This window comes from Bactrocera neohumeralis, chromosome 3 (genome assembly GCF_024586455.1).
Source record: "Bactrocera neohumeralis isolate Rockhampton chromosome 3, APGP_CSIRO_Bneo_wtdbg2-racon-allhic-juicebox.fasta_v2, whole genome shotgun sequence".
In the NCBI taxonomy this organism is placed as follows: Eukaryota; Metazoa; Arthropoda; class Insecta; order Diptera; family Tephritidae; genus Bactrocera; species Bactrocera neohumeralis.
In genome coordinates this window covers 3,516,096-3,540,823 of record NC_065920.1, presented here as the reverse complement: position 1 = coordinate 3,540,823, position 24,728 = coordinate 3,516,096, and the positions used below count along the sequence as shown (strand labels likewise).

The 24,728-nt window shown below is 38.1% G+C and overlaps 3 protein-coding genes across 4 annotated transcripts in view; 1 reads left to right on the top strand and 2 right to left on the bottom strand.

Annotated features, from left to right (window-relative positions):
- Positions 1-1,894: 1,894 nt before the first annotated feature.
- On the top strand, positions 1,895-4,767 carry LOC126754271 (cysteine-rich with EGF-like domain protein 2-A). 2 transcript variants are annotated; one of them, XM_050466302.1, is made up of 5 exons: positions 1,895-2,226; positions 2,288-2,606; positions 3,056-3,244; positions 3,308-3,544; positions 4,353-4,767. In XM_050466302.1, exons 1-5 carry the CDS (start codon positions 2,062-2,064, stop codon positions 4,418-4,420), a joined length of 978 nt encoding a protein of 325 aa, XP_050322259.1. In that variant the 5' UTR covers positions 1,895-2,061; the 3' UTR covers positions 4,421-4,767. The 2 variants fall into 2 exon arrangements, with proteins under 2 accessions (XP_050322259.1, XP_050322258.1); XM_050466301.1 differs by having other exon boundaries at positions 3,715-4,767.
- LOC126754257 (ionotropic receptor 21a) lies at positions 4,575-8,205 on the bottom strand. Its single transcript, XM_050466273.1, has 7 exons — positions 7,755-8,205; positions 7,398-7,679; positions 6,998-7,332; positions 6,766-6,927; positions 6,317-6,699; positions 5,860-6,052; positions 4,575-5,798 (listed from the first exon to the last, which is right to left on the bottom strand). Exons 1-7 carry the CDS (start codon positions 8,187-8,189, stop codon positions 4,787-4,789), a joined length of 2,802 nt encoding a protein of 933 aa, XP_050322230.1. The 5' UTR covers positions 8,190-8,205; the 3' UTR covers positions 4,575-4,786.
- A 3,671-nt stretch (positions 8,206-11,876) lies between these two features.
- LOC126752821 (mucin-5AC) overlaps positions 11,877-24,728 on the bottom strand; it is a 160,291-nt gene continuing 147,439 nt past the window's right edge. Inside the window, exons 9-15 of the mRNA XM_050463810.1 lie at positions 20,377-23,649; positions 17,386-17,487; positions 17,125-17,318; positions 15,948-16,173; positions 13,523-13,960; positions 13,258-13,456; positions 11,877-13,170 (exon numbers count right to left, since the gene is read on the bottom strand). Of these exons, the coding sequence (XP_050319767.1) occupies positions 13,003-13,170; positions 13,258-13,456; positions 13,523-13,960; positions 15,948-16,173; positions 17,125-17,318; positions 17,386-17,487; positions 20,377-23,649 (4,600 nt within the window). The 3' untranslated portion in view covers positions 11,877-13,002. The remainder of the gene's footprint in view (positions 13,171-13,257; positions 13,457-13,522; positions 13,961-15,947; positions 16,174-17,124; positions 17,319-17,385; positions 17,488-20,376; positions 23,650-24,728) is intronic.

Sequence of the window (24,728 nt, the reverse complement as noted above, 5' to 3'; positions counted from 1 at the left end):
ATATGCTAACTCTAATAATAGAAACTCAAATCACACACTACTCACTACTCACAACACACATTTCACATTTTCAGGGAAGACAAACATTAGACCACTTTAACAATTAATATCACTTGTAACTAATTAAATAAACCATATAAATTCACAATTAAATATATTTTCAATTTTAATTTTTATATATTTCATTTCAAAGCGAACTAAAGCGTCGATATTCATTTCCGCGCGCGATTTCCGCTTCCACTTGACATTTCTGTAACAGTGTTGTAAAGTTTCAAGAAATATTCACTGTCATGTTTGAAAAGCCTAACATTAATTTACAGCCCTATTCTGAAAAAACCTCTCAACTGAGTTGAGAGGAAAAATTTGAGAGATTTCTTGTGAGGCATATTTTGTGAGGCTATTCTTGCTCAAACCTCATTAAAAAGTCACCACGTGAGGTAAAAAGCTTTTCGCTGTCAAACAGCTGTTTTAATAAAAATAAGCAAACAAAAATCCACCTACTACGTACATTGCTTATCATCTACATATGCGTATCGCTGATAACCAATAAATCCAATATTTGTTTATGCATTCATAAAAATAGATGGAAATAATTGTTGCAAACAATATAAGCGATAGTAGAAAATCATAAAATTGAACTAATGAAATATTTTATTTAATTTTTGTTCAATTACCAGATGCAGTAGATTTGAAAATGCTTTCTAAAATTTAAATATGTTTGCTTTAATTAGGCAGAGTTTGATATTATATTTCATTCGCTGTTTTTATTAACTTATCATTAACTTATAAAATCCTTTACCGTTCATGAAAAGTGAGAGAGGAGTAGTGGCGTCTGTGCTTGAGGGTGAAACAATCCCAGTATGGGTACAATCGATTGCGCCGAGGGCACACCATTGATCCCAAAGCATATAACTATTACCAACGCATTTTTTATAAGAGCCATGCCCGTAAAAACACAAACACGCCAGGAAACGCAGATCAAAAGATATACTCGACTTCTGCACATCATGCGGCACCAATTCACCTATAAGTACTTTACATAGCGATTTTAGGAATCGAAATGTATTTATAAATGTTGTGTCTTGCATAGTAAAAGGATCGCTTTTGTCTCGTAAACCCTTCAAAATTTTCCTCCTACCCCCCGATTCCTCCTCCTCAACAATTGCCGCATACACAAAGAACTGTTCCTACATGCTATTTATAACACTCAAATATTTTTTAAAAAATGTCAAATATTGATGTAAAACAAAACAACCACAGATGTTTTCTATTATGATGGCTGCTTTCACCCGTCACAGATATTTGTGATAATAGTGAGCATTTGAGCTTTTGAATTATCGCCAGAATAAGGTAACCCTCACTGTAGTGAGAAACATCACTGTAGTGAGTTTGGTGACTTTTGTGAGGGCATGAGAATAGGGCTGTTACATTAATGGTAAATTCACAAACACTTAGAATATATATTCACTTACATATTTGGGGTACTCACAACTTGTCATAAAGCATCGTAAAATCATAAAATTATAAATTTTTACCCTCGTTTAGACAATTGTTGTTGGATTACATACAAAAATGAGTTTACACAATGACAATTGAAAATTTCAATTATATGTTTTCGGATCGTTATGACAGCTAGCAGAGGGTTGCAATTATTTTTTTATGTGTCATTGCACGAAAATAGATATGGGTTTTGGTCTGACATATTTTACGGCCATTGCAAATAATTTTCTGGCTGTGTTTGTTGTTGTGCCGTTGCATCAATAAGAAAATTCTGCAATTCGTGTACCGTGCAAGGGTTTTGCAAGAGCAAGAGAATCCCCCTATTAATTATTTTCAGTGCAAATTTTTGTCCCCTTCTCAATGCTAATGCAACCGTGTGCAACATATGTACACGTAAAAGAAACAGCTGTCAGAAAAGCCGATAAGTCTGGAAAGATTGCTTGATGGATATAAATATTGCAGCTTTGGACAATAGAGATAAGTAAAATCCACGTAAACCAACTAACAATAATTAAATCTTGGTCAACGTAAACTGCCGCGTAGCATACAAAGTCACCTAAAATGTGTGGAGTTCGCATGCTGCACCTACTAAGTGTACTGCTGCTGCTGGGAATCAATTGCGGCGCTGTGAAAGGCTTTGATAAGAGTCCACAGGAACAAAAGGAAAAGTCGTCAAAGCTGCCACCTTGTAAATCGTGTACCGTACTTGTGGAGTCATTCAAGCTGGTGAGTATATCAATTTTTAATTAATGATTTTGATAGCAATATTGTATGTTTTTGTATGAAGGGTTTGGACAAAACAAGTCGCGGTAAACATGCAGGTGGAGATGCTGCTTGGGAAGAGGAAAAACTGCGTTCATATAAAACTAGTGAAGTGCGTTTAGTGGAGGTGCAAGAACACTTATGTAGTGATGTGCGACGTGGGCAAGACCAATGTCATACTATGGCCAACGATCATGAACATTTACTAGAGGATTGGTTCTTGCATAAACAAACAGATATGCCTGACTTGCACGGCTGGCTTTGCATCGAACAATTGAAAGTGTGTTGTCCAGATGATCACTACGGCCCGGAATGCAAACAGTGCACTGATTGCAATGGCAATGGTGAGTTTAATGGAGTGGTGAGATTATTAGGATTTTTTAGTTTCAATTGCTTGGAGATCTTTCCTTGATTACGTAAGCAACATAGCATAGTATGCCAACCAGACTACAGACGCAACTGACTTCAGAAACGTACTGAACGCCATTTGTATTGGAGCTATTAACACCTTCACTCACTGCCCTAGTGAATGGCGTCCCAGGAATTAAACCACCACGTTCTGCAGACAAAGAAATCGAGTTAGCTCTTAAATTTATAGTGAATTTTGTTCTGGATGCTGTAACAGGTTGAACTCCTACTTATCCAGAATCGACCAACTAAACACGCTTGATGGGTGCAATGAGTTCCAAAAATTTCTTGACAATTCACTTTGCTTTTGCTATTTAAACAGGCTCTAGATAACAATAACAAAATATGTTTTATTTTTCGGAAATAATTTAATATTTTGCAATAGGAAAATGCAAAGGATCTGGCACCAGGAAAGGCAATGGAAAATGCGCTTGTGATGCTGGCTTTACAGGTGACAATTGTAATACTTGCGCGGATAATTACTATGAAGCTTACAATGATGGAAAAAAAATGCTATGTTCCACATGCCACAGATCTTGCGGCGATACTGGCTGTACTGGTGCTGGTCCCAAAGGTACGTGGAAGTTTGCTTTTAATGCACTGAGTGTTAATAATTCTTCCCCCTTACTTCCGATAGCTTGCCGTAACTGCAAGGAAGGTTGGATAATGGGCACAGACCCAGCCGGTTGCCAGGATATAAATGAGTGCTTAGTCCAAAAACGCCCTTGTCATCCCAACCAGTTTTGTGTGAATGATGAGGGCACATTTTCGTGCCTAGAATGCGATCGTTCGTGCGATGGCTGTGACGGTGATGGGCCCGATATGTGTAAAAAGTGTTCTACGGGATACACGTTGAAAGATGGAAAATGTCTAGGTACGTATATTTGAAAATAATTAAAAATCGAATCGTTGCGTATTTTATAGGTTATATTTTAAGCACACATTAATCTTACTAATTTCGACCATTGTTTCTATGCATTTCTGTATTTCTATTTTCACCTGCGAAAACAATGTGAATTTTATATTTTAAATACGTCACAACAGATGAGTCATCTGACCAACGCGACCAATTCGTTAATATCACGCGTTTACTCACCTACTTTGGTCTGTGCATCGCCACTTGTGTCATTTTCCAAAGTTCCACACACATCGCTTATATAGTGGGCGCGGCTGTAGCCATCTACATAGCAGCATCCGAGTATTGGCTCAGTTCCACAGCATCGCAGGGCGCAGCTAAACCACAATTTGACACTAAGCAATTAGAAGATTTGATTATGAAGTCACTTTAATATCAAAAAACATTAACATGAAATATTTATAAGCAATTGCAATACAAGACAAAAGTCAATGCAAATATTTATTAGGAAAATTCAATTTTATTCTGTGAATAAAAGCTGTCAAAGTGTAGCAAATTAACGAAATTAAATTACTAACGACAAATATATGTTTTAACGACGCACATACATACAAATTTATAGCAAATAACCAATATTCAGGGCACAATTAAAAGTTATCTGCGTTTTTATTAAATCCTTCTACATTCCACCCACTTTGATAAGCTATAAAAATGTAAAATAAATTTACATTCCCTTCATTTGCTTATTTTTGCTTTTAATTTATTATTTTTTTATTGGCTATTAGTTCTAAATATTTTTTTTTCTTCTAACGTTTTGATTTTACAGACGAGAACATAAGTGACGGTAGTGAGGACGACCCGAATATAACAGAAAACGCAAAGACCGAACTGTAATTTTAGTTAAGAAGTAGCTCGATATGGCACCGTTATGCCACATTAGCGAAAAGGTGTGTAACATGTGATACCACTTGTAAGCGGGTATACTCCAACAACAGTTGTTAGATTTGCACCAGAATGAAGCTATTTAAATGAATTTACTGTTACAAACTTTTTTTTTTAATTTATAATTAGCACTATTTTTATTAAAAAGCAAAGCATAGATGCCAAACACACTGATCCCATATATTTAAGCGCACTTTTAGTTTAAGCTGAATTCTAAGTAATATGTATCTGACATGTAACTGCCATTTTAATAAATGGATGCTCGCATAATTGAAATAAACTTCCATTTTTTCAAGATACGCCGTAAACTTTTGCATTTTAACCTTCCTGCGCCGCTTCCGGCTCGTACTCCACTTTCTTGAGCTCAGCGGCGCCTTCTGTGAATAGATTTAGATCATCCAATTTGGTACTCAACGGTCCTTCGGGTTCCACCAGACTGCCGAATAGTTCATACTCGTATGCCACATCGTCATCGCTGCGCTCACTGCTGTTCGTGTCTTGCTCCATTTTAAGGCACGCGTCCAAAGCCGCTAAGGATTCCTCCGCCGCCGCAGCCATAAGTTCGCGCTCACGCTCACGCTCCACATCGATCTCTGCCACCACCATCGCCTTTTTCTTGCTATGTAGATGTGGCAATATGTTGGCGGGCACCTCGCCGCTGGAGTCACGTGAGTGGTAATCTGCTGAGCTGATCGACAGCGCCTCGGTTTCCAGCAAAAGTTTACCGTCTTTCAAAACGTACGTTGGCTCCTGCTTGTAATAGTTGCCGTACAATTCCTTTAGCGTCTTCTTAGTGAGATTGAACTCACGCACGCCGAAGCCCTGCTTCTCAGCTTTACGTTTGGCTTCCTTGCGTTGCTCGTGCGCCAACTGCTCAGCTGCCGTACGCAAACCTTCGCCGTCTTCAGAATTGCGTTTTGATGACCATGCACTGGAAATGGACTTGCGCGAGCGGCGTACTATTTGGCGGCACTTGTTAGTTATGCCGCCGACGATTTCGGAAACGAGCGCTATAGCGCCGAGCAGATAACCGATGCCCATCAATAGGAACATGCCCTCCGTGTCGGCTGTGGTTAACTGGCGTTCCTCTTGGATGCGCTCACGTAGCGCATTGGCTGAGCTCGCCTGTAGCAGTTTGCCACTAGCCGAGCGTTGCATGGACCATTTGACCTCATTGAGTATTTTATTCATGAGACCACTCTGCTGCGCGAGCAAGATCATTGAATCGATTTTGCGCTTATAAACTGAATCTCGCGGAAAGAGGAAGCCAACTTGAAACAATGCAAAACATTCCTCGCTGAGGTGCAAGGCTGACCGACGTGAAATGTTGCTAAAAAGGTAGATATTTTCAAACCGAATTATGAAATACCCAGTTTGTACCAGATACTTACTCGTCTGAGAAATTCTTCTGCACCATGAACTCCAGTTGTGCCGCCGAGCCTAAGAATGCATAGTTCCAGAAGAAACTTTGCGTTACATTGCCAATACCTTCTTCCAGGTTGGAAACAAACTCCATTTTCTTGTACAATTTGACTGTTGGGACATGCGTGGAGTTCTGGAACCAAGTCTCCCAACCGCCATTGTCTGAAAAAAACCTCGCATGAGAAAGGGTGGAAAGTAAAAGTAAATATCACGGAAATAACGTGGCCGTGGATGTATCACTAGGCGAGAGCACACTCAATTAGATGAATTAAACTTTTATCGGCTATTTGGAACCACTATTGACTCTGTTCCAAAAAAACTTGTAATATGCCCTTTCTTCTTATTCGATTAACAATGTGACTTCACTACTTCTTCATAATACTGCCCATAAGCGATTCTCATAGTTCCTGCCTCTGCCTCACTTACCTAGTGTTCCTACGCGAAAGAAAAGACCCAACAAGTCGTTAACGGAATCCACTGTATTCGGAAAGGCTGGCAGTGTTACGAACGCAATTATGGAGCCGGTATAACATGCCGTTATAATTATCGTAAACAACCAATAAGACCCTATAAGCAGACGCGTCGATGTCTTCTGTGTGCTGGTCCACGAGTATTTGCCCGAAAAAGTGAGACTGTTGGTAAACATGCCGAAGACATACCAAAACATGTTCTCCATTTCGCCCCAATTGCCGATCAAGTGGCGCAACGTCAACCGATCACTGTACACAATGGGAAATATGGCGCCCAAATAAATGACCACAATACAAACCCAAACCGGCCACTGGAAGGGGCCCATAATAGCACGGTATCTGAAATGCAACAGGGAAGATGAGCTATTCAGCTACTGTGTTTCTTCATTGAGTCACCGCACTCACTTTGGCAAAGCTTTGGATGCAAGCGTAATGAAACTAGCGCAATCGCGTGAGTGCCCAATGGACATGTCGGTTTCCGTGATGCGATCGTCCGTGATATACAGTCCACACATGCCGATGTCGGCAGCTTTAGTGCGGACTTGAAGCATTATATTGTCAATGACGCTGAACAAACGCATGGGTTTAAGAAGAACATTGTTAAGATATCATGGGAGGACTGGATTTCATGCATTACCTCTTAACATTTGTTCGTCTTGCTGGCTCTATGATGTCGATGGTAAAATTGAGTTTCGACGCAATCATATTGAGTAAACGGTACTCCAAGCCATCCCAATTGGTGTGAGAAGAGCCACCCCTGGATAGCGATTGAATGCGAAATATAAAAGGTGGTTGATTTATAGCCGACACCTGGAAACTGTGACCAGCGAAACCATTTGCAAATTTCGGCGGAAAGAGGTTAACATGCGGACGAGAAAGTGCGCCTCGAATCCAGCTGGTCAACACAATGGGCGTATTGGAACCCAAACCATCAGTATATAGTTTATGTGTGTAGAGCACGTAAGGACGTTCCTAGATTTGGAATAATGGAGATTTTTATAAACTCTAAATTTCGAAAATAATATTGCAGAACTCACACGCGATGAAGTCTCGGTCAGTGACTCGCCTATGACCAATAAATTGACAATATTTGAAGAGGCTTCCGAGGACAGAAAGTCCCTTAGTTTCCATTGTGTTGAGCGTGCGACCAGCACAACTCGACTTTCGATTTGTGGTCCAATGATTTTTCGCGTCATCTCTGGATCCGAAAGGAATAGTATATAGCTTTTACACTGGCTATCTATGTGTCGTCTCAACCTTGAATTGATGGCCTTATAATGTTCGTTTATTTCGCCATGATAAAAGGTGATGGGAAAAGTCTATAAGAGATCAATAAATGTCTCAAAAAATGAGTGTTGCTTTCAGCTGATTATTTTCCGATTACTTTTCTGTACCTTAAAAAGACTTTCCAGTATCATGGCCTCGGATTTCTTTACGAAACTGTCATAATAGATAACCGGTGGACACTTGTACAGATACTCGATGGCGATTTTATTGACTAGCTTCACCAGGGAGTCAGTTTGATCGGCGCTGAACGAGTTCATGTGGAACTTATTTGCCAGAATCTCTCCGCGAGGCTTTGGGTGCCCCCGAAATATTGGTTTAATCTCTCGACGCAAGCGACGAAACTGTGGCACAGTTGCATTTCGCTTTCGATACTCGCAACCGCCGTAAAGCTGTGGGTTCAGATTGTGACGCTTTATCAAAGTCGGACTAACGCAGACAATCTTATCCACTTCTGCTTCGGTTACAAGTTCACTGCACACCCATTGCAAGCTGCAAAGTAAGAGAGCAGCTCGAACTGGGAAGCGCGTCCAACTAGGCGGCATGTTGTTGTCACAGCGTTAACACTTTCACTTCTGCTGCTTTGGCTTATGAGTGGTGATATTTATCCATTTATGGGTATTCGGCATTATATTGGTCATACTGGACAAGGCTAACTCGTAATTTATTAGCCCTACATGTTTATAATTAATATACTAATGTGCTTATTGTTGCTGTATTTATTGCTGCAGTTGTGCTTGGTGCAGTTTGCGATGAGTGTAGCACGCAATGGGTCGTCACCTTCCAATTAGCAGTGGGTAGTGTTTTTTGTTGTTTCGCTTTGATTTGGAAAACACCTGCGGATAATTGAGTTTCTATATCTGATTTGTCGTCAGCCCGTGTTGCAGCCACCTTAAAGTGAATTCGGATTTTTTAAAGCTAAAAAAATTGTGCTTGAAATGGTTCAACTCCCTTTTTGGGTGTCTGGTTTCATGTAACGACAAAAAAGTGCTAAAGTTGAATATATCTTATATACTTAGGCGAATAGCTTAGGGTATACGTGTATATCGCACACAAGGTCCTTTCGTACGTAGGGAGTGAAAGACTGAATCCCATCGTCAACAAACTGATTCGGCCATAGCAGTGTGGCTTTAGACCTAGAAAATCTCCTGCAGATTTTCACCATCGAGTAAATCTTCGAAAAGATTCGTGAAAGTAAGATCAACACACATTAACTCTTTGTCGATTTTAAAGCCTCCCTCGACAGCACGAAAAGGAACAGGCTTTATGCCGCTATATCTGAACTTGGCATCTCCGTAAAGCTGATACGGCTGTGTAAGCGGACGTTGAGGAGCACCAAAAACTCCGACAGAATCGGGAAGGTGCTCTCCGAGCCCTTGTCGGAAACAAACAGTCATCGTATTCACGACCTAGCTCACAATAATTCTCGTCAACCGGTGCTACTTTGGACTAAGTAGGAAATTGAAAAGTAAAGTCCTCTCTTGCCGAAACATGAACAAATTCTACATTTTGGAGGCATAGAGCACGACAACATCAGATAAGTCGGTGTCAGCAGTGTTCTAGAGAAAGGTTTTGCGGAAGATTTATGATCCTTTGCGATATGGCAACGGGGAATACCGCAGTCGATGCAACAGTGAGCTGTACGAGATATTCGCCGACATTGACCTAGTTCAGCGACTCAAGGACAGCGGCTATGCTGGCTAAGTAATGTTGTCCGCATGTATGAGAATACTCCGAAGTATTCGATTCAGTACGCGCTGGTGTAAGCAGACCCTTGAAGAGATCCGGTGGAGACGACCTCGCTGTATTGGTATCTGAAATAGGCATCAAATAGCGAAAAGAAGAAACGACTGGCGCGGTGTTGTTAAGTCGCTTAAGTCGTGTCTACGCCAGTAAAATAGAAGAAGAAGACGTGCATAAAAGTAAGATTTGAGCGAAATATTTTGCCACCGTTTCGAAAAAAGTTTAGAAAGTTTTTTGGTGAAAAAGTGTGAAGCTTAGCTTTAACTTTTTGAAGAATCATTTTAAGGATGACTATACCTACAAGCCCCTGTGACTACCCACCTTGCTCATGACAGCCGGTTCGGGCCCGTTTTTTACAGCTTTCGGCTGAGTTTGAGCAAAAGTTTTTTGAACAATTATTTTATAGGTGGGTGGTGGATGGATAATATCTTAAATTGCAATGTATGCGTGACTGTAAGCCGCTGAAACCCACAAGACTACCGCGACAGTCGAGTCCACTTAACCGTTCCCACGACAGTCGGGTCTACGTAACCGGAATGAGCCCGTAGTTTTATCCGGTCAAGGACTGTCAACTCCGCAGAATTCTGCCGCTATAACAACAACAACAACAACTTAACCAGGGAATTGCCAGATTTGAATGAGACCAAGGATTGTCAACGGAGCAGTACAGTAAGTTGATTTCAGTTTATGATCACTCTCTTTTTTGCGAGTATAAACCACTAATCCCTAGAAAATAAGTATACACATCCAAATTATATAAACATAATGTTTTCTTTATTTGTATTATTCATTGATTCGATTCGTTGAACGTGTCGTTAGCACAAAATATTTGATTCACTCGTTAAATGGATTTTGAAATGACAGTTTGAAATGCTTATTGACTAACCGTTATAACTAAAAATATGCTATACATATATTTTGAATTCTCTAGTTTAATATGTGTGTGTGTATGTGTTCGTGTGTGTTGAATTTCTTAACTCCAATAACTCACTTTTTCGATGCAAACTTAAAACACTTAATACTTTCGATGTCAATTGGGTTTAGTTGTTTTTGAAAATTACAATTTGCCTTTAAAGTAACGGAATTATTTTTACACATTATTAGTTACATAGGGAAAAATATAAATAAATTTATGTGATTTACGGCTAATTAATTTAAATTATGCATAATTATTTGTATGCATTTACATTTTATTATTTAATACTATATTACAATAGCGGCAGTGTGGCAACAACAATATACATATACTTATATAAAAAAGTAAAAAAAATTAAAGTATAAAGTAGTAGTGTTGTTGTTGTTTACTAGTGCTACTTAATGGTTGTTGTTAAATTATTATATGAAGTTGATGATTTTTCAAAGTAAGAAGACTTAGTAAATTTTGAAATGTTTTATACAATTTTTCAGTTGATTTGAAAAAAAAAATTAATTGGATACAGTGGGCAAAAGTGTTTGAAAAATTTTTATTTTATTGTTTTGCTGTTTATAAAAAAAAAACATTATTTATTTTTATAAAACTGTATATATTTATTAATTATTTAAAAAAAATATATATATTTTATTATAAGAAATTATAATTTATAAAAATGAGATAATTCTATAAAAATAAAATATTTGTTTACAATAAAATATATAATTTTTTTAAATAATTAATAAATATATTGTTTTTATAAAATTATTTCTTTTTTTTGTAATAAAATCTTTGTAAAAAAAGTATTTCGTTTATATATTTATATGTTTTATAGCTTCTCTGCCATCTCATCAAGTGCAAAATTTATTTCTTTTCAACAACATATAAACTTATATTTAATTATTTTGTTTTTATTGATTCTAATTTTATTTATCTAAAATAAAAAAAATATTTTTAATGAAAAAATGTTATAAAATAGAAAAATGTAGTGCATTTTAGTTAAGCTAGGATTACGAGCTACAATATACATATATACGTGTATGTAAATATTATATAATAGCTAGCTATTTATGATGTGTGGTATATTGTATGCAATAAAAGCGAGATGAGTGCGCTAAAAAATCGAAAGTTAATTTCTGAAAGTTCTGCTAACAATTAAGTATTGAAAATTTTACAAAATTATTTTTTATGAATATTTAGAAAAAATTATTAAATATTTTATTCAAATTTATTTATGAAAAATTATCAAAATTAATTTTTGAGAAATTATTAAAATTTGTTTATGAAAATTATTAAAATTTATTTTTGAAAAATTATTAAAATTTTTTTATGAAAAATTATTAAAATTTATTTATGAAAAACTATTCAAAATTTGTTTATGAAAAATTATTAAAATTAGTTTATGAAAAATTATTAAAATTAATTTTTGAAAAATTACTACAATTTTTTTATGAAAAATTATTGAAATTTATTTATGAAAAATAATTAAAATTTGTTTATGAAAAATTATTAAAATTTTTTATGAAAAACTATTAAAATTTACTTATGAAAATTATTAAAATTGATTTTTGAAAAATTCTTACTTTTTTAATGAAAAGTTACTAAAATTTATTTATGAAAAATTATTAAAACATTTTTATGAGAAATTATTAAAATTTATGGTATTATTTTTACAGAAAGTAGTAAATCAGTGTTGAAAAGTGTCTGCTTTCTAAACTCGAAATTTTACAAAAATAGTTTTAATATTAAAAAATATTCTGCCTGACCTGGCTGTGTTTATATGTATGAATCAAAATCAGTTATGTACAGTTATCACCAAAAATAGTAATAATTACTTTCATATGCTCAAAAAGTTATGAAATTGAAGTTTTTTATTTTTTTATGGATCTGGTAAATAGTTTAGTTAATTCTGTGAAAAAAGTGTTTCACTTAAATTAGCTGACGAAAGCTTTTCGAAATATTTGCAGCTTGTAACTTAAAAAAACTACAAAATTGTTCGACAAAGCCGCTTCGCTACTTTTCTTTTGTACCTATTCAACCTTAAACGCTCGAGGCAACTCGAATAGTCAAACATTTATCACATATCATAATAATATAGTAAATTGCCCTAAACATACAGTGCTTACGTGTTAAAAAAACTTAAAATATGTATATTTTTTCATACAAAACTCTTCACTGCTCAAAGCCATCAGCGTTTCCGTTTGCACTGTCGCGCAGTTTATGCCGTTGCAAGTAGCGGTAAATCGCTTGGGCTGCTATGAAAAAACTACAACTAGTATTGCGCGCATGCGTGGCCACTTAATTTTAATATTTTGCTTTTTGTTTTAGAACTAATACAAATTTAATACTAGAATTTCGACAAAATGTAGGATTAAATAAATAAAGTTTTTTTTTATGTCAAAAAAGACGAAATTTCATCTAGCCAATCATTCATTGGTGCTTTTTTGTTGTTATTTGCTAAATATAGTTTTTGTTGGTGCTAACGAGTGAATTGCATATTTTGTGCATTTACAGTTGTATGTATGGTTTGTATGTATGTATGCTCCTCTTCCTGCTTGCTTCCTTCGACACTCGTCGGTATTTACAATTAGCAAAGCGCCTGCGTTGCTCACCAAGGCGCTTTGCTTGGCCTTAACTTATACACTTGCCTCACACATACATACACTACTAACGGTTGTCTTTAGCCCACACACACACTTTGTCATTTACGCTGTCGAATCTTCGATTTCATTGTCGATACGAGAGGAACGTATGCCCGATTTGCCGGTCCATGGATAGATGTCGGGGCAGGGTTGGCATGTTTTCATGTAGCGCACACCGGATTTGTGCCACAGATTGCAGACCTTCGGGTTGTTGCAACGCTTCGGACGGTCCTAAGGTGGACAAACACCAAAAAATAACGGTTTTTATGAATACACTTCAAGTCTTTGGTACACTTTGGTACACTTTAGTACACTCACCGAGTAATCACACTGGAATGGCTGGAAGGAGTTGATGCGCGAGATCGGTGTGGGATCGCGGACCCATTGCAACATCTGCCAATTGGTCACAATCCAGACGTCGGGCATTTGATTGATGGTGTCCAAGAATTTGATGAAACCTTCCTTGTGGTGCGGCTGAGTGAACCAAGCGGCGTGGTAGAACAGACCGAATGGTGCTCTGAAAAGTAGGCAACATATTTGTTATTGAAAATGAAATTTACAGTTTCCATGTAACGCGTCTCACCTGTTCGTTTGGTAGTGTCGTTCGAAGTTCTTCATGATCATTTTGGTCACACCTTCGGACTCGCTGGGATTCGAGCAGGCGTCACCCATCGAACAACGGCCACCATTCAAATCCTGCCACATCACCATTGGCACTTGCCACACACCCGGGTAGCTGCGTGTCGGGCATGGCGGTATCATACAGTCGTGGAAGATCTTATAGTCGAAGGTGTAGGGCCACGATGGCGGGCGATTCTCGTAAACCGGCAGCGATGAGTCGTAGGTAAAGTTGGAATCGTAAAGCATCTTGTACATTTTGTTGCCGCCTACAGAGAGGAAGGGTGCGCGCATGCCACGGACATCGGAGAGTTTCACGCCACCATAGGCGGCGAGAATTTCACGTTGACCGGCGATCTCACGCGTCCATTTCTTCTGCGAGAATTGTTCACCGAAGCTGTGACTGTATGCGTGTTTGGGTTGTTGTTTGCGGAAGAGAAATAGATTAGTAGGTGTTTCGAATTTTTTTAATGATTTTTAGGGTATGTACAATAAGGACATATGTATATTAGACCGGATCGATTTACAGGGCACTACAAAACGGAAAAATCGTATATGAAGGAAATGTTCTACGGTTCATGGTGAACAACTTTGCCGAATCGGCTAAGGGTCTCCAACTGGTTTTGAACCAGCGATTTTTAAGGTGAAGCTTTTTAGGGTTCGTAAAAATTTGTTCGCTAGTTTTTGAGATATTCAAATGAAATTTAACACATAGGTACATTTTTATATTCTACTGATCATTTGTTGGAATCGGTCAGATCGGTCAACTATATTATATATCTCTAATACAACCAATTATTCAGCTTTTGAGTTTTATAGATTTTAGACCCATAGTCTCTGAGACAAAGTTGAACATTTCCCGCAAATGCGGTTTTATACAAAAAAAAATCGACCCGCTCTAATGTATTATATAAGTAAGTTGTTAGGAGAAAGCTTGTATTAAGTATTGTTATTAAATTTATATAAAAATATTAGCTAATCTAAAAAAACTGAGTTCTAAATAAACATTTTTGGAGAATTGTAGAAGTAAAAAATAAGTTTTTTGTTTAAAAAATAAAAAAAGTAAATAATAATATTTTATTGAATTAAATACTAAAAAATTTTTATTAAAACTCTTAATTTAAGCGTATATAATTATTGTTTTAACAATATTTTTAACAAAACGAAGTCGAACACTTAATAGAAAGAAGTTTTGGAAAAATAAAATGAAACTTTATATTTTTAAAATAATTTTTTCAATACTTTCATAAACATTTTTGAAATTTTTTTTAATGGTTTTTTACTATAATTGAGAAAAAATCAAAATTAATGTTTATTTAATTTTTAGCGTTTTTTATTTATGGACATAATTTTTATAGAATTATTTAGTTAATTTTGGAAAAATTAAATGAAATGTTACATTTTTTCAATGTTTTCATAAATAAAAAAAATCGAAATTAATTTTTGTTTATTTTTTAGCTTTTATTTTTATTCACAGACATAATTTTTATAAAATTATTCAGTTAATTTTGAAAAAATAAAATGAAATGTTTTATTTTTTTAATGTTTTCATAAATATTTTGTTTTTAAATTTAAATTATTATTTTTTTATATAATTAAAAAAGGTCAAAATTAATTTTTGTTTATTTTTTAGCTTTTATTTTTATTCATGGACTTAATTTTTATAAAATTATTTGATTAATTTTGGAAAAATAATAACGAAATGTTATATTTTTTCAATGTTTTTATAAATATTTTTGAAACAAATTTTAATTACTTTTTTAATATAATTAAAAATAAATCAGAATTAATTTTTTCAAAATTAAGAAATATCAGAATTACGTTTTTTTTCAAAAATAATTTTTTTTAATTAATTTATTTTTATTTTTTTGCTTTTGTTTTTATTCATGTAAATAATTTAAAGAAAAATTTTAGTTTTAGTTTTAAAAATCTCATTTTAAATCTTATATTTTTCTTATTAAATTACGATTATTTTATGTCTTCACTGTAGCAGTGGAAAGCGGTCACCCATTACCAAGCATAATAAAGCCTTGTTTGTATAAATTATACTTAATTATGTGAGGAAATTATTTACTAAAACATATGTGTGTATGTGAGTTATAAAACTGTTGCTTTATATACAAGAAAACAGGGTGTTTTTTATGCAATAGATGTGTGTTACTGGAAAACTGCTAAATGCACTTGTGCGCTTCTGTTGTACTACTCAAAAAGTGCTTTCACAAAAATGGTCCAGTTGTCCTTTGCTTTTAGGCGTCAACTTTTGCATTGTTTTTGTTCATTAATGTGTGTGTGTGTGTGTCAATTTATGCTACATATGTATGTAAGTGCTGCCACACTCTTATTGCTTTGCCGTGTACATTATATTTTGTTGTTGCTTTTGCTCTACTTACGATACGGTGTGGGAGGCCATCTCATGCCCTTCGGCATACAAATTTTGCACTTGGCTGTAGTCGGTCCACTCGTGTGATACGTAGAAGGTTGCCGTTATGGGGCAGCCATTCGGATTGACACGCCCCTTTTCGAACAGATCGGTGTACAGTTGCTTATTCAGATCGTTCACTGAATCGTCGAAGGTGATTAGCACTATTTGCGGCACTGTCTCGACCGGTAAATCGCCTGTGGTGGCGCACGCGTGTGCATTTTTCGTGAATACATGGTTTTTGCATGAGATGAGGGAGAGGCGAGCGGGTCCGCGACACAATTATATGCATTATGTGTAAAGAGTAGGAGTAGAAGTTGACGAAATGTCACCATAGATTGGTATGTTCGGATGATTTGTAAAATAAAAACACAAATTATGGCGTGGAATAAAATAAAATAAAAAAGAAAACAAATTAAATAAAAAGTGGCATGAAACAAATAGATAGTTGGTATGTGTAAATAAAAAAATAAAATAAAATAAAATAAAAAAAACTAAACATTCTCGAGCACAAATGACAGTATAGAAATGGCGCTTTCGAACCCAGTTTATTTATAGTGGATGAATAACGCTTGACCGCTGGGTAGAAAACTTGGAAGAAACGACAGGAGTGAGGGGCACCACATGCTCGGCCACAAAATGAACGCTTATACTATATATAAGTATGTATAGCATATTTCATAAATATACATGTAGTACTTTGAGCTTTAAAGCTCGCAAAAGCTCCGAAGCGCGCAACTTACGAGACGGAGTGCGAAGCCATTTCGTGTCCATCCGCATAGAGATCTTGCACCATGCCATAATCTGTCCACTCGTGCGAGACATAGAAGGTGGCGCGCAACGGGCAGCCATTGGGATTGTAGCGGGACTTATTGTTGAAGAGCTCTGCGAAGATATCGATATTCAGTATGCTGATCGCGTCGTCGAAAGTGATCAGCACCATTTGTGGCACCTCATCGACACTCAAACCGCCTAATTTGTGTTGTGAACGAGCATCGTATATTTTCGTAAATGTTTGTTACACAGTGTATTTTAAGTGAGTGTATTTAAATGTATGAAAATTTGATTGCGGCGTTAAATATTTTGCACTTTAGTGTGCACAAGTGCTGCAATTTTTTTTGACTTTTCAAAAAGTGAGGCTTACTTACCGGGAATGTCCTTGCCACCGCAGGCACAATCGGGCAGCAGGCAAACATCCTTGCGGCACTTGGCAGCTGTCTTGTCCGGCGTCGGTTGTGGGTAGAGCGGTTCGGGACGTGTGGGTGGATATCTGTAGATATCGACGAACTCCTGCGCCTTCGAGACAATCGTGCCGGAGGGCTTCAAGGTCGGACGTGTGCGTCTAAGTGGTGGAAGTGGTTAGTGAAAATGATAGAGATGGAGTTGTCTTGGGTATATATTATGCTTACGGTGGATGCGTGCCGCGGTTGCTGGTCACTGCTGTGGGCGTGTCACGTTCCTGGCCGCCGTAGGAGGAGCTACCGCGATTACGATTGTTATTCGAATTTGTTCTATGTAAAAATTTAATTGAATTGTGTAATGTTAGCAACATCCATGGTTAATTACTTGTTGTTTGTGGTTGTTGTTGGAGGTAGATACGATAGCACAAGTATATATAAAACATATACATACACATATATATAGTATGTATTGGTTTGTAACGATGTGCTCGTTTCGGTTTTGCATAACAGAGGCAATAAAAGTTAACGGTTAACTACTTTGCTGCGAAGCAATTACCAGTGTGGCCAATGCATACACACACAGCTACATTAAACACTAAACAGGCGAACTAAGCATGGCGCAGACGCACAGCACACACACTAACATTTATATACATACATACACGGTTAGGCACATAGTTTAATACATTTACATAGTCAAACTCCGGGAGAAACCAATTTTACACGTGGCAATGCTTTACTGTAAACTGTTAGTAGCAACAACAAATATACAGTTCAGTTAATGGACAGTGTTAGTAACGTGAAATTATTTACAAAATGTTGGCATGTGTTAGTCGCGGGTAGGCAAAATTACAACAGCTACAACAAGCAATGGGTTTTTACAAAATTTACAAGCTGAAAATAGCGTCGCAATGCTGCAGAAGCTTAGTGAGAACCGAAAAGATGAATTGTTTGCTTATATTTTCATCATCTTCTTCTTCTTTTTCTTCTTCTTATTTTCAAAACTTGCTGCAAAGAAAGAGTGTTTAGTCAATTGAATTCGATAGTGTTTGCAGTTGCATTGGCGTTAGGTGGCAGAGTGGGCATGAAAGGAGGGGATTGAGTGGGGAGTGTGGTTGAGTAAAACAAGCAGTAGAATTAACGGTATTTTTACAGATTTTTGCTATACATTTTTAGCGCTTGCCAACTGAAAGACACATACTCAGGGCACATTAGTTGCAGTTTGTAAAAGTTAAAGACAGAAATTTATTTTGGGGATTTCGCTCAAACGCGCTCAGGGTGAAGTGGTCGACTAAAAGTTGGAAGTTCAATTTTGTTAAAGAACGAAATGTGGGTAGAATTTGGGTAGAAATATATATGACTAACTAATAGAAATACTTTATTTAGAGTTTTATGTTTTACATGTACGCTGAATAAATAATTCATAAAGAACTCAAGAATTTATAAACTATTTTGTCAAAATTGCACACTGTTCGCTAATGTGATTCAACTAACTCATCATACTTTAATCGAAAAAATCGTTAGTTAAAAATTATTTCGTGCAAATAGTTTAATTTTGCAATCACGAGCTGCCATGTCGAAATCAAGCAATGAATAACTCAATGAGCTTAAAAGCTCTGACATCTAATTCTTTCTCAATTATGATTATTCGTAAAAGATGGCCTTAGAACTCGAAGCATATTCGGTGTAAAACACTGCAGAGTTGTATTCAAAAGTGTCGAAAGCTTTTGGCTGGGCTATAAATGCAGGCGAGCTTTTTAAGTCGCCTTCTAGTAGGTGCTTTGAGAACTCATTAACGTTGCAAGTAAAAAACGTATTTAATTTAAAAAATTATCGACTGTATTTTAGAGCCTTAAAAAGCTTTTAGCTTTTAACTAGCTTTTTCTTGTCGTGAAAGCTTACGAAGGCTTCGGCTTGTTGGAGGAGCCAAAAACTATTTTCGTTTGAGTTGGAAACTCGCCCGCCTTAAAAAGCTGTATTATTTCGCAGATAAAAAACGTATTTAATTTAAAAAAATATCCTCTGTGTTTTAGAGATTTCTAAGCCGTCCTAAAAGGCTTCGGCTTGTCGGTGGAGCAGACAATTTTTTCCGTTTGAGTTGGAAACTCGCGTTGGGAACGACTTTTTATGATTTTAGAAATTTTGAAACACCGTTATAATTTTAAACTTCGAAAATCTGCAATTATACTCCGAAAGCTTCGAAAACTATCGTCTGTGTTTTAGAGCTTTTTAAGCCGCCTTAAAAAGCTGCTAGCTTTTAAGTAGCTTTTTCTTGTCGTGAAAGCTTACGGAGACTTCGGCTTGTTGGAGGAGCCGAAAACTTTTTTCGTTTAAATTCGAAACTCGCGTTGGGCATGAATTTTTATGATTTTATAAATTTTGAAATACCGTTATAATTTTAAACTTCGAAAGCCTGAAATTATACTCCAAAAGATCCGAAGAAGCAACTTTTAAAATAAGATAATCCTCTAAAATAAACTGTAAATTCGATATTTTGCTTTTCTATACAGAAAAGTGGAACTGGAAAAAGTTTTAAATGGATCGATTAGGTGGTAAAGTGGTGCAGAAAGCTAACTAGTAAGTGCAATTGGTTAAACAAACAAAAACATTTTCGGTTCTCAATAGTTACGAAACAATACATTAAGAGAAGTAGAGAGTTTGTATTGGCCCAATACAGTGCTCCAGCTACTAAGAATTTAGTAGTGAAAATTAATAGCTGTACTTTTACAAAGAAACTCATAAAAAATTAAAAACTTAGAAATAATGTCAACTAACCACCACCTTTTCGATAAAATTATGTGAGAAAAAAATTAACTAGAATTCTATAGTGAAGTTACTAAGTTTACATTTTTGAAAATCTCTTTAATTATTCAGCGTACACCAAAACGAAAAATAATCGAAAATAATTGATTTCTTGTAAAATCAAATTTGCAAGGGAAATTGAACAACTAACAACTACATACGCTACAGTAGACTATGGATATGTTGACTCTAACTAATTTTGCATAGTTTTAAGGTAACTAAAGCACCTGGCAACCCTGCCAGTTGCCAGAGTGTGTCTGAAAGTTTGTTTTTACTTCTCAGCGCCTTTTGACGCGTCAAACAAATACTCAAAGAAAATAAAAATTTAAGTGGGATATTAAATAACTGTGAGCTTTATATAGTATATATATATAGATGTATGTAAAATTGTAGTTGCTGTTGTTGTTGGTTAAGTACCTCGAGGGAATTTCGTTGCACTTGGCATTCGATGTGGTGTCTGCGCACTTGACCGCTGCACCGGCGTTCGTGGCGTAAGCACTGGCCTTAATACTGTTACCTCTGGCCGCGTTGGCGGATGCCGGCGAGGCAGAGGCCGAGGCGGAGTTAGAGTTGGAGTTGGGAGCGGAGGGCGAAGAAGGTGCGGAGTAAGCGGCAGCGGCAATCGACGACTTGATGGCGTTATTGACTCTTGAAGCACGCATTGGCGTTAGCAGGGACTTGACAGTGCTCGCTGGCGTGCTGCTGGCAGTTGCAAGGGAGGCGGGCGTTTGGGAGGAGGACGTTGTGCTGTCGGTGGTGGATCTTGATGTAGGAGATGTGTGGTGTTTGGTTTGTGTATAAGTGTTTTGTATAAGGGAACGATTGGACGCAACTGTTGCGGTTGCGCTTGTGGTTGGTGTAGTGTTTGTTGTAGTTGTGGTACGATACGCAGCAGTAGGCGGCGTAGCCGTAGTGGTCGGACGTAGCGTTGTGGTTGTTGTGGTGGTCGGTGGTCTATGAGTGGTTGTCGTCGTCGTTGTTGTTGTTGTGGAAGTAGTTGTCGAAGTGCTGCTGGTTGTTGGCGTTGTTGTGAGCTTAGCCCGTGGTGTGGTGTACAAATTTTTGATCTCTTTCACCGCCGCACTTATTTCGCGCTCTGAAAAATCATCCACGAACTGTTGGGCACTACTTTCGTCACTGTCGCCTGCAAGGAAGAGCTGAAGTTGTTCCAACACTGAAGAGGGCTCGTATCTCGTACGACTTGTGCTGGATGTGATGTAACCAGCATTCTGTAGGCTTTCTGCCAAGGTACGATCCTTCGTCTGCTGACGGTACTTGTTTGAGAACAAATACTTTGGTGGACGCTCCTTGATCTCGCCAACCTGTTGTTCTGTGGAGGCTGATGAGCTGGCGCTCACCGCAGATTCGATACTGTTGTCTTGTTTCCCATCGATGGGTTGTCGTACCAAAGCTTCAGCGCGTGGACCATCATCTATGGTGGATTCATTTTCAATGGGTTTGCGATTCACTGTCTTCTGTGCCGATTGTCCATATGTGTTTGCAGCAGCCTGCTGTTGCTTCTTCTCCGCCTTATAATTTTCGTACTTTTCACGAGTTTTCAGTGAGCTTGCTCCAAGCGTATTTCGTTGACCTTGAACGCCCACGATACGCGCGCGTTGTTGTTTTCTTCTTTGTGGATAGGGTTCCAGTGGTGAACTCGTCACGGACTCTTGAGCGTTAGTGCCAGAATAACGACCGCGCGGCGTATAAGTTGTGGGTTCGTCGACAGCGTTTACCGTAGCTGCAGAATACCTAGAGCGTCCGCGCGGACGAGGGGTTTCTGAATTAAGTGAGCTATGATCTAGTTTTAGTAGATTTTGATACGAAAGTGCCTGAGAGACGCGTATGGGCGAGGTAACAATGACTGTCGACATGGTAGTGGGTGTTGTACTCTCGGTTGTGGCCTCTGTTACTGGCACTGCGGTGGTGGTTGTTGTGGTCGTTGAAGCTCTGAGCGGTGTGTTAGAAAAGGTGTTGAGTACGGTATCACTTACACTGAAATTTCGCATAGCTGTCGACGCGGTAGACAGAATGGAGTCAGTGAGGTTGCGTTGAGGAGTTGTGATGAGAAAATAGCTGCGTACAGGCTTGGCACTAGTGCTCTGTGTAAATGTTGTAGGAGTGGTTGGGCTGGTGTAGCGTGGCTTGACCGTGCTTCGTAGTCCATTGAAACCTGTATAACGATCTTCCTTTTCTTGGAGTATCGTTTCCAGACTTTTATAGGGCGAGACAAAGCGCTGAGCCGGAGTTCCGGTGGTTTTAATTAGGTTATCTTTAAATGCGAGCGTGCGCGGTGTGTAGCTCTGAGCAGCGCGCTCGGTAGTAGAGAAAACAAAGGTGGTTGTCGGTGGAGGGGCTGCAGTTGTCGTAGTGGTTGTGGTAGTAGTAGTTGTTGTGGTAGTTGAAGTAGTACGTGGTGTTGTACTCGTCGTTGTGGTACTAGTACTTGTGGCAGGGCGTGCAGTGCTCGTATCCTTCAGAGCTGTTACCACACTTTGCTCGCTACCCGAGCTATAGACATGATCGTTTTCCAAATCAGTTTCCAAAACGATATGTTGCAAGGGCCTGTCACTAGTACGACCCAGACGCCATACGCTACGCAATGGCGGGGCATAGGTGGTTGGGACGATATCATCCTCATATGAGGAGTCATAAAAGGGAGATTTCTGCGCCGGTGCACTCGCTGCGGCCGTGCTTGTGATGGGCGTAACAATTGCTCGGCTTGTTGTCGTAAGTTTCTGCGCTGCCACATTGGGTCTACGCTCGTAGATGGGTCCCTCCGCTTCGTCCGCGTTTTGTGCGCGTAAACTGAAACCATTTGAACCGGTTTGCAAATTATACTTGAAAGGTTTCGGTTCAAAAACAATATTTGTGGGATAACGCAAGGTTGAGGTTGTACTGGCTGCGGAGCTCTCATCATTTGTGAGCTCTAAACTCGGCACGCGTTCTGAAGATGGCGGTGACTCTACTTTCACTGTCGGAACTGGTTTAAAACTCTGTGGCGCAATATCAGAAACAATATAGCTTTGGAGTCTACTTTTCGGCTTTTCAAAATTACCCAAGCGCTGCTGCTGCGGTTCCTCGTTAGAATTTTTACCATAGTACCCCTCCCGTTGCCTGTTACTGTTGTAGGCGTTTTCATTAGCTGAATATTTGGCATTTGAGAGATTTTTTGCGCCAATCACACGCACTGAATTGCTACGTGACCCCTCTGTATAGTCTTCCACATTGTCGATGGCCGCTAAAAATTTCGATCTTTTAGTGGTGCTTGACTCTAGCGAGCGCCCCGCGCTGCTGAAGGGTTCCGACGTCTGCACCTGAACGTTCTGACTTGCGTCCGATACGGTCTCTGTGTCGGCCACTGTCCGTAAATAGACCGGTGATGATTGTGAGTGTGTCGAGTGTGCTGTTTGTGGTGGATTTTGGTTTTGTTGCGCATTTGGGTTGGGTTTGGGGTAACTGTGGGACTTGGCGACAACCGTGACAAAGGTTTCGTCGGAATCGACGTACTGAGAACTGGAAAACGATTGGGATATTGGTGTAGTGGTTGTTGTTGTGTGTGGTAATGTTGTTGGTTTTCTTTGTATTGGTGTGTGGGAAGATGTAGATGGTGTGTTGATGGCGGAAGGTTTTTGGGAATTGACTTGTGAACGTTGGTTCTTTTGGTATTTGTTTGCATGCGTTTTAGATCTGTAGGAGAAATCCACATTTTCGGTTAATGTTAGTGTTTTTGTTGTACATTTAAATTTGGTATTTGGAGTAGTGGTGCTTGTGATGGTAGTAGTAGTAGTAGTGGTGGTGGCTGTGGCGGTTGTTCGTCAGTTGTTTGGCGGTAGGCGTTCAACGTTTTAGAATTGTTTATATTTTGATTGATTGATGCGTTATTACTACTTGATTTGTTGTTATTTTTTTGGTTTATTCTTGTTGGTGGTGGCAAGGTGATTGATGTACTGAATCTGGTGCAAAATACCGTTAAATTCTACTGTGTAAATAACGTAGTATCTTAACAGGAGTAACTGTTAAAGTAGTTTGAGACATTGAACGACAAAATTCAATAACGGTTAAAGGGTGAAGAAAGTAGCTAGATGTGGAAAATACTACTCTTTGCAAAAATTTCTTTTAAATATTAGTGTACCTGCCTTGGTGACACACATTTTCTTAGATTTACAGCTAATCGATCTTCAACTTGGCATACTGGCCACATATACTGAGGGCATTAGAGGCAAGAAACACCCCGGAGTATCTGCTAAGGGCAATTAGCGGCTATTTATCTGACAGACTACTGCTGTACGATACCGATACAGGTCCAAAAATCTACATGGTGACAGGTGAAGTACCACAAAACTACGTACTAGATCCATTACTATGGAATGTGCCAAAAAGGCAGATCCGCTATACGGACGACATTGCCGTAACGATCGCAGCTAAGGAACTTTTTCAGATACAGAACATATGCAATAAGACCATGGCGAAAATGAAAGACTGGCTTACGAGAACTAAGTTGCAGCTGGTGAAAACACAGTGGCCACAAACGGTCAATTTGAACATTGATGGCTATAACGTTGGAAGCAAAATTCATTGAGGTACCTTGGCATTATGAGCGATACGAGGTTCAATTTCAAGGCTCATATTGAAAAAGCTTGTGGTAAGGCGGCTCCATTAACTGCAGCACTGTCGAGAATCATGGCAAACATTGGTGGCCCAAGCCAAAGAAGGAGAGCACTGCTAGCTAAAGTTAGCCAGTCAATACGCAGTTCCGATATGTGGAC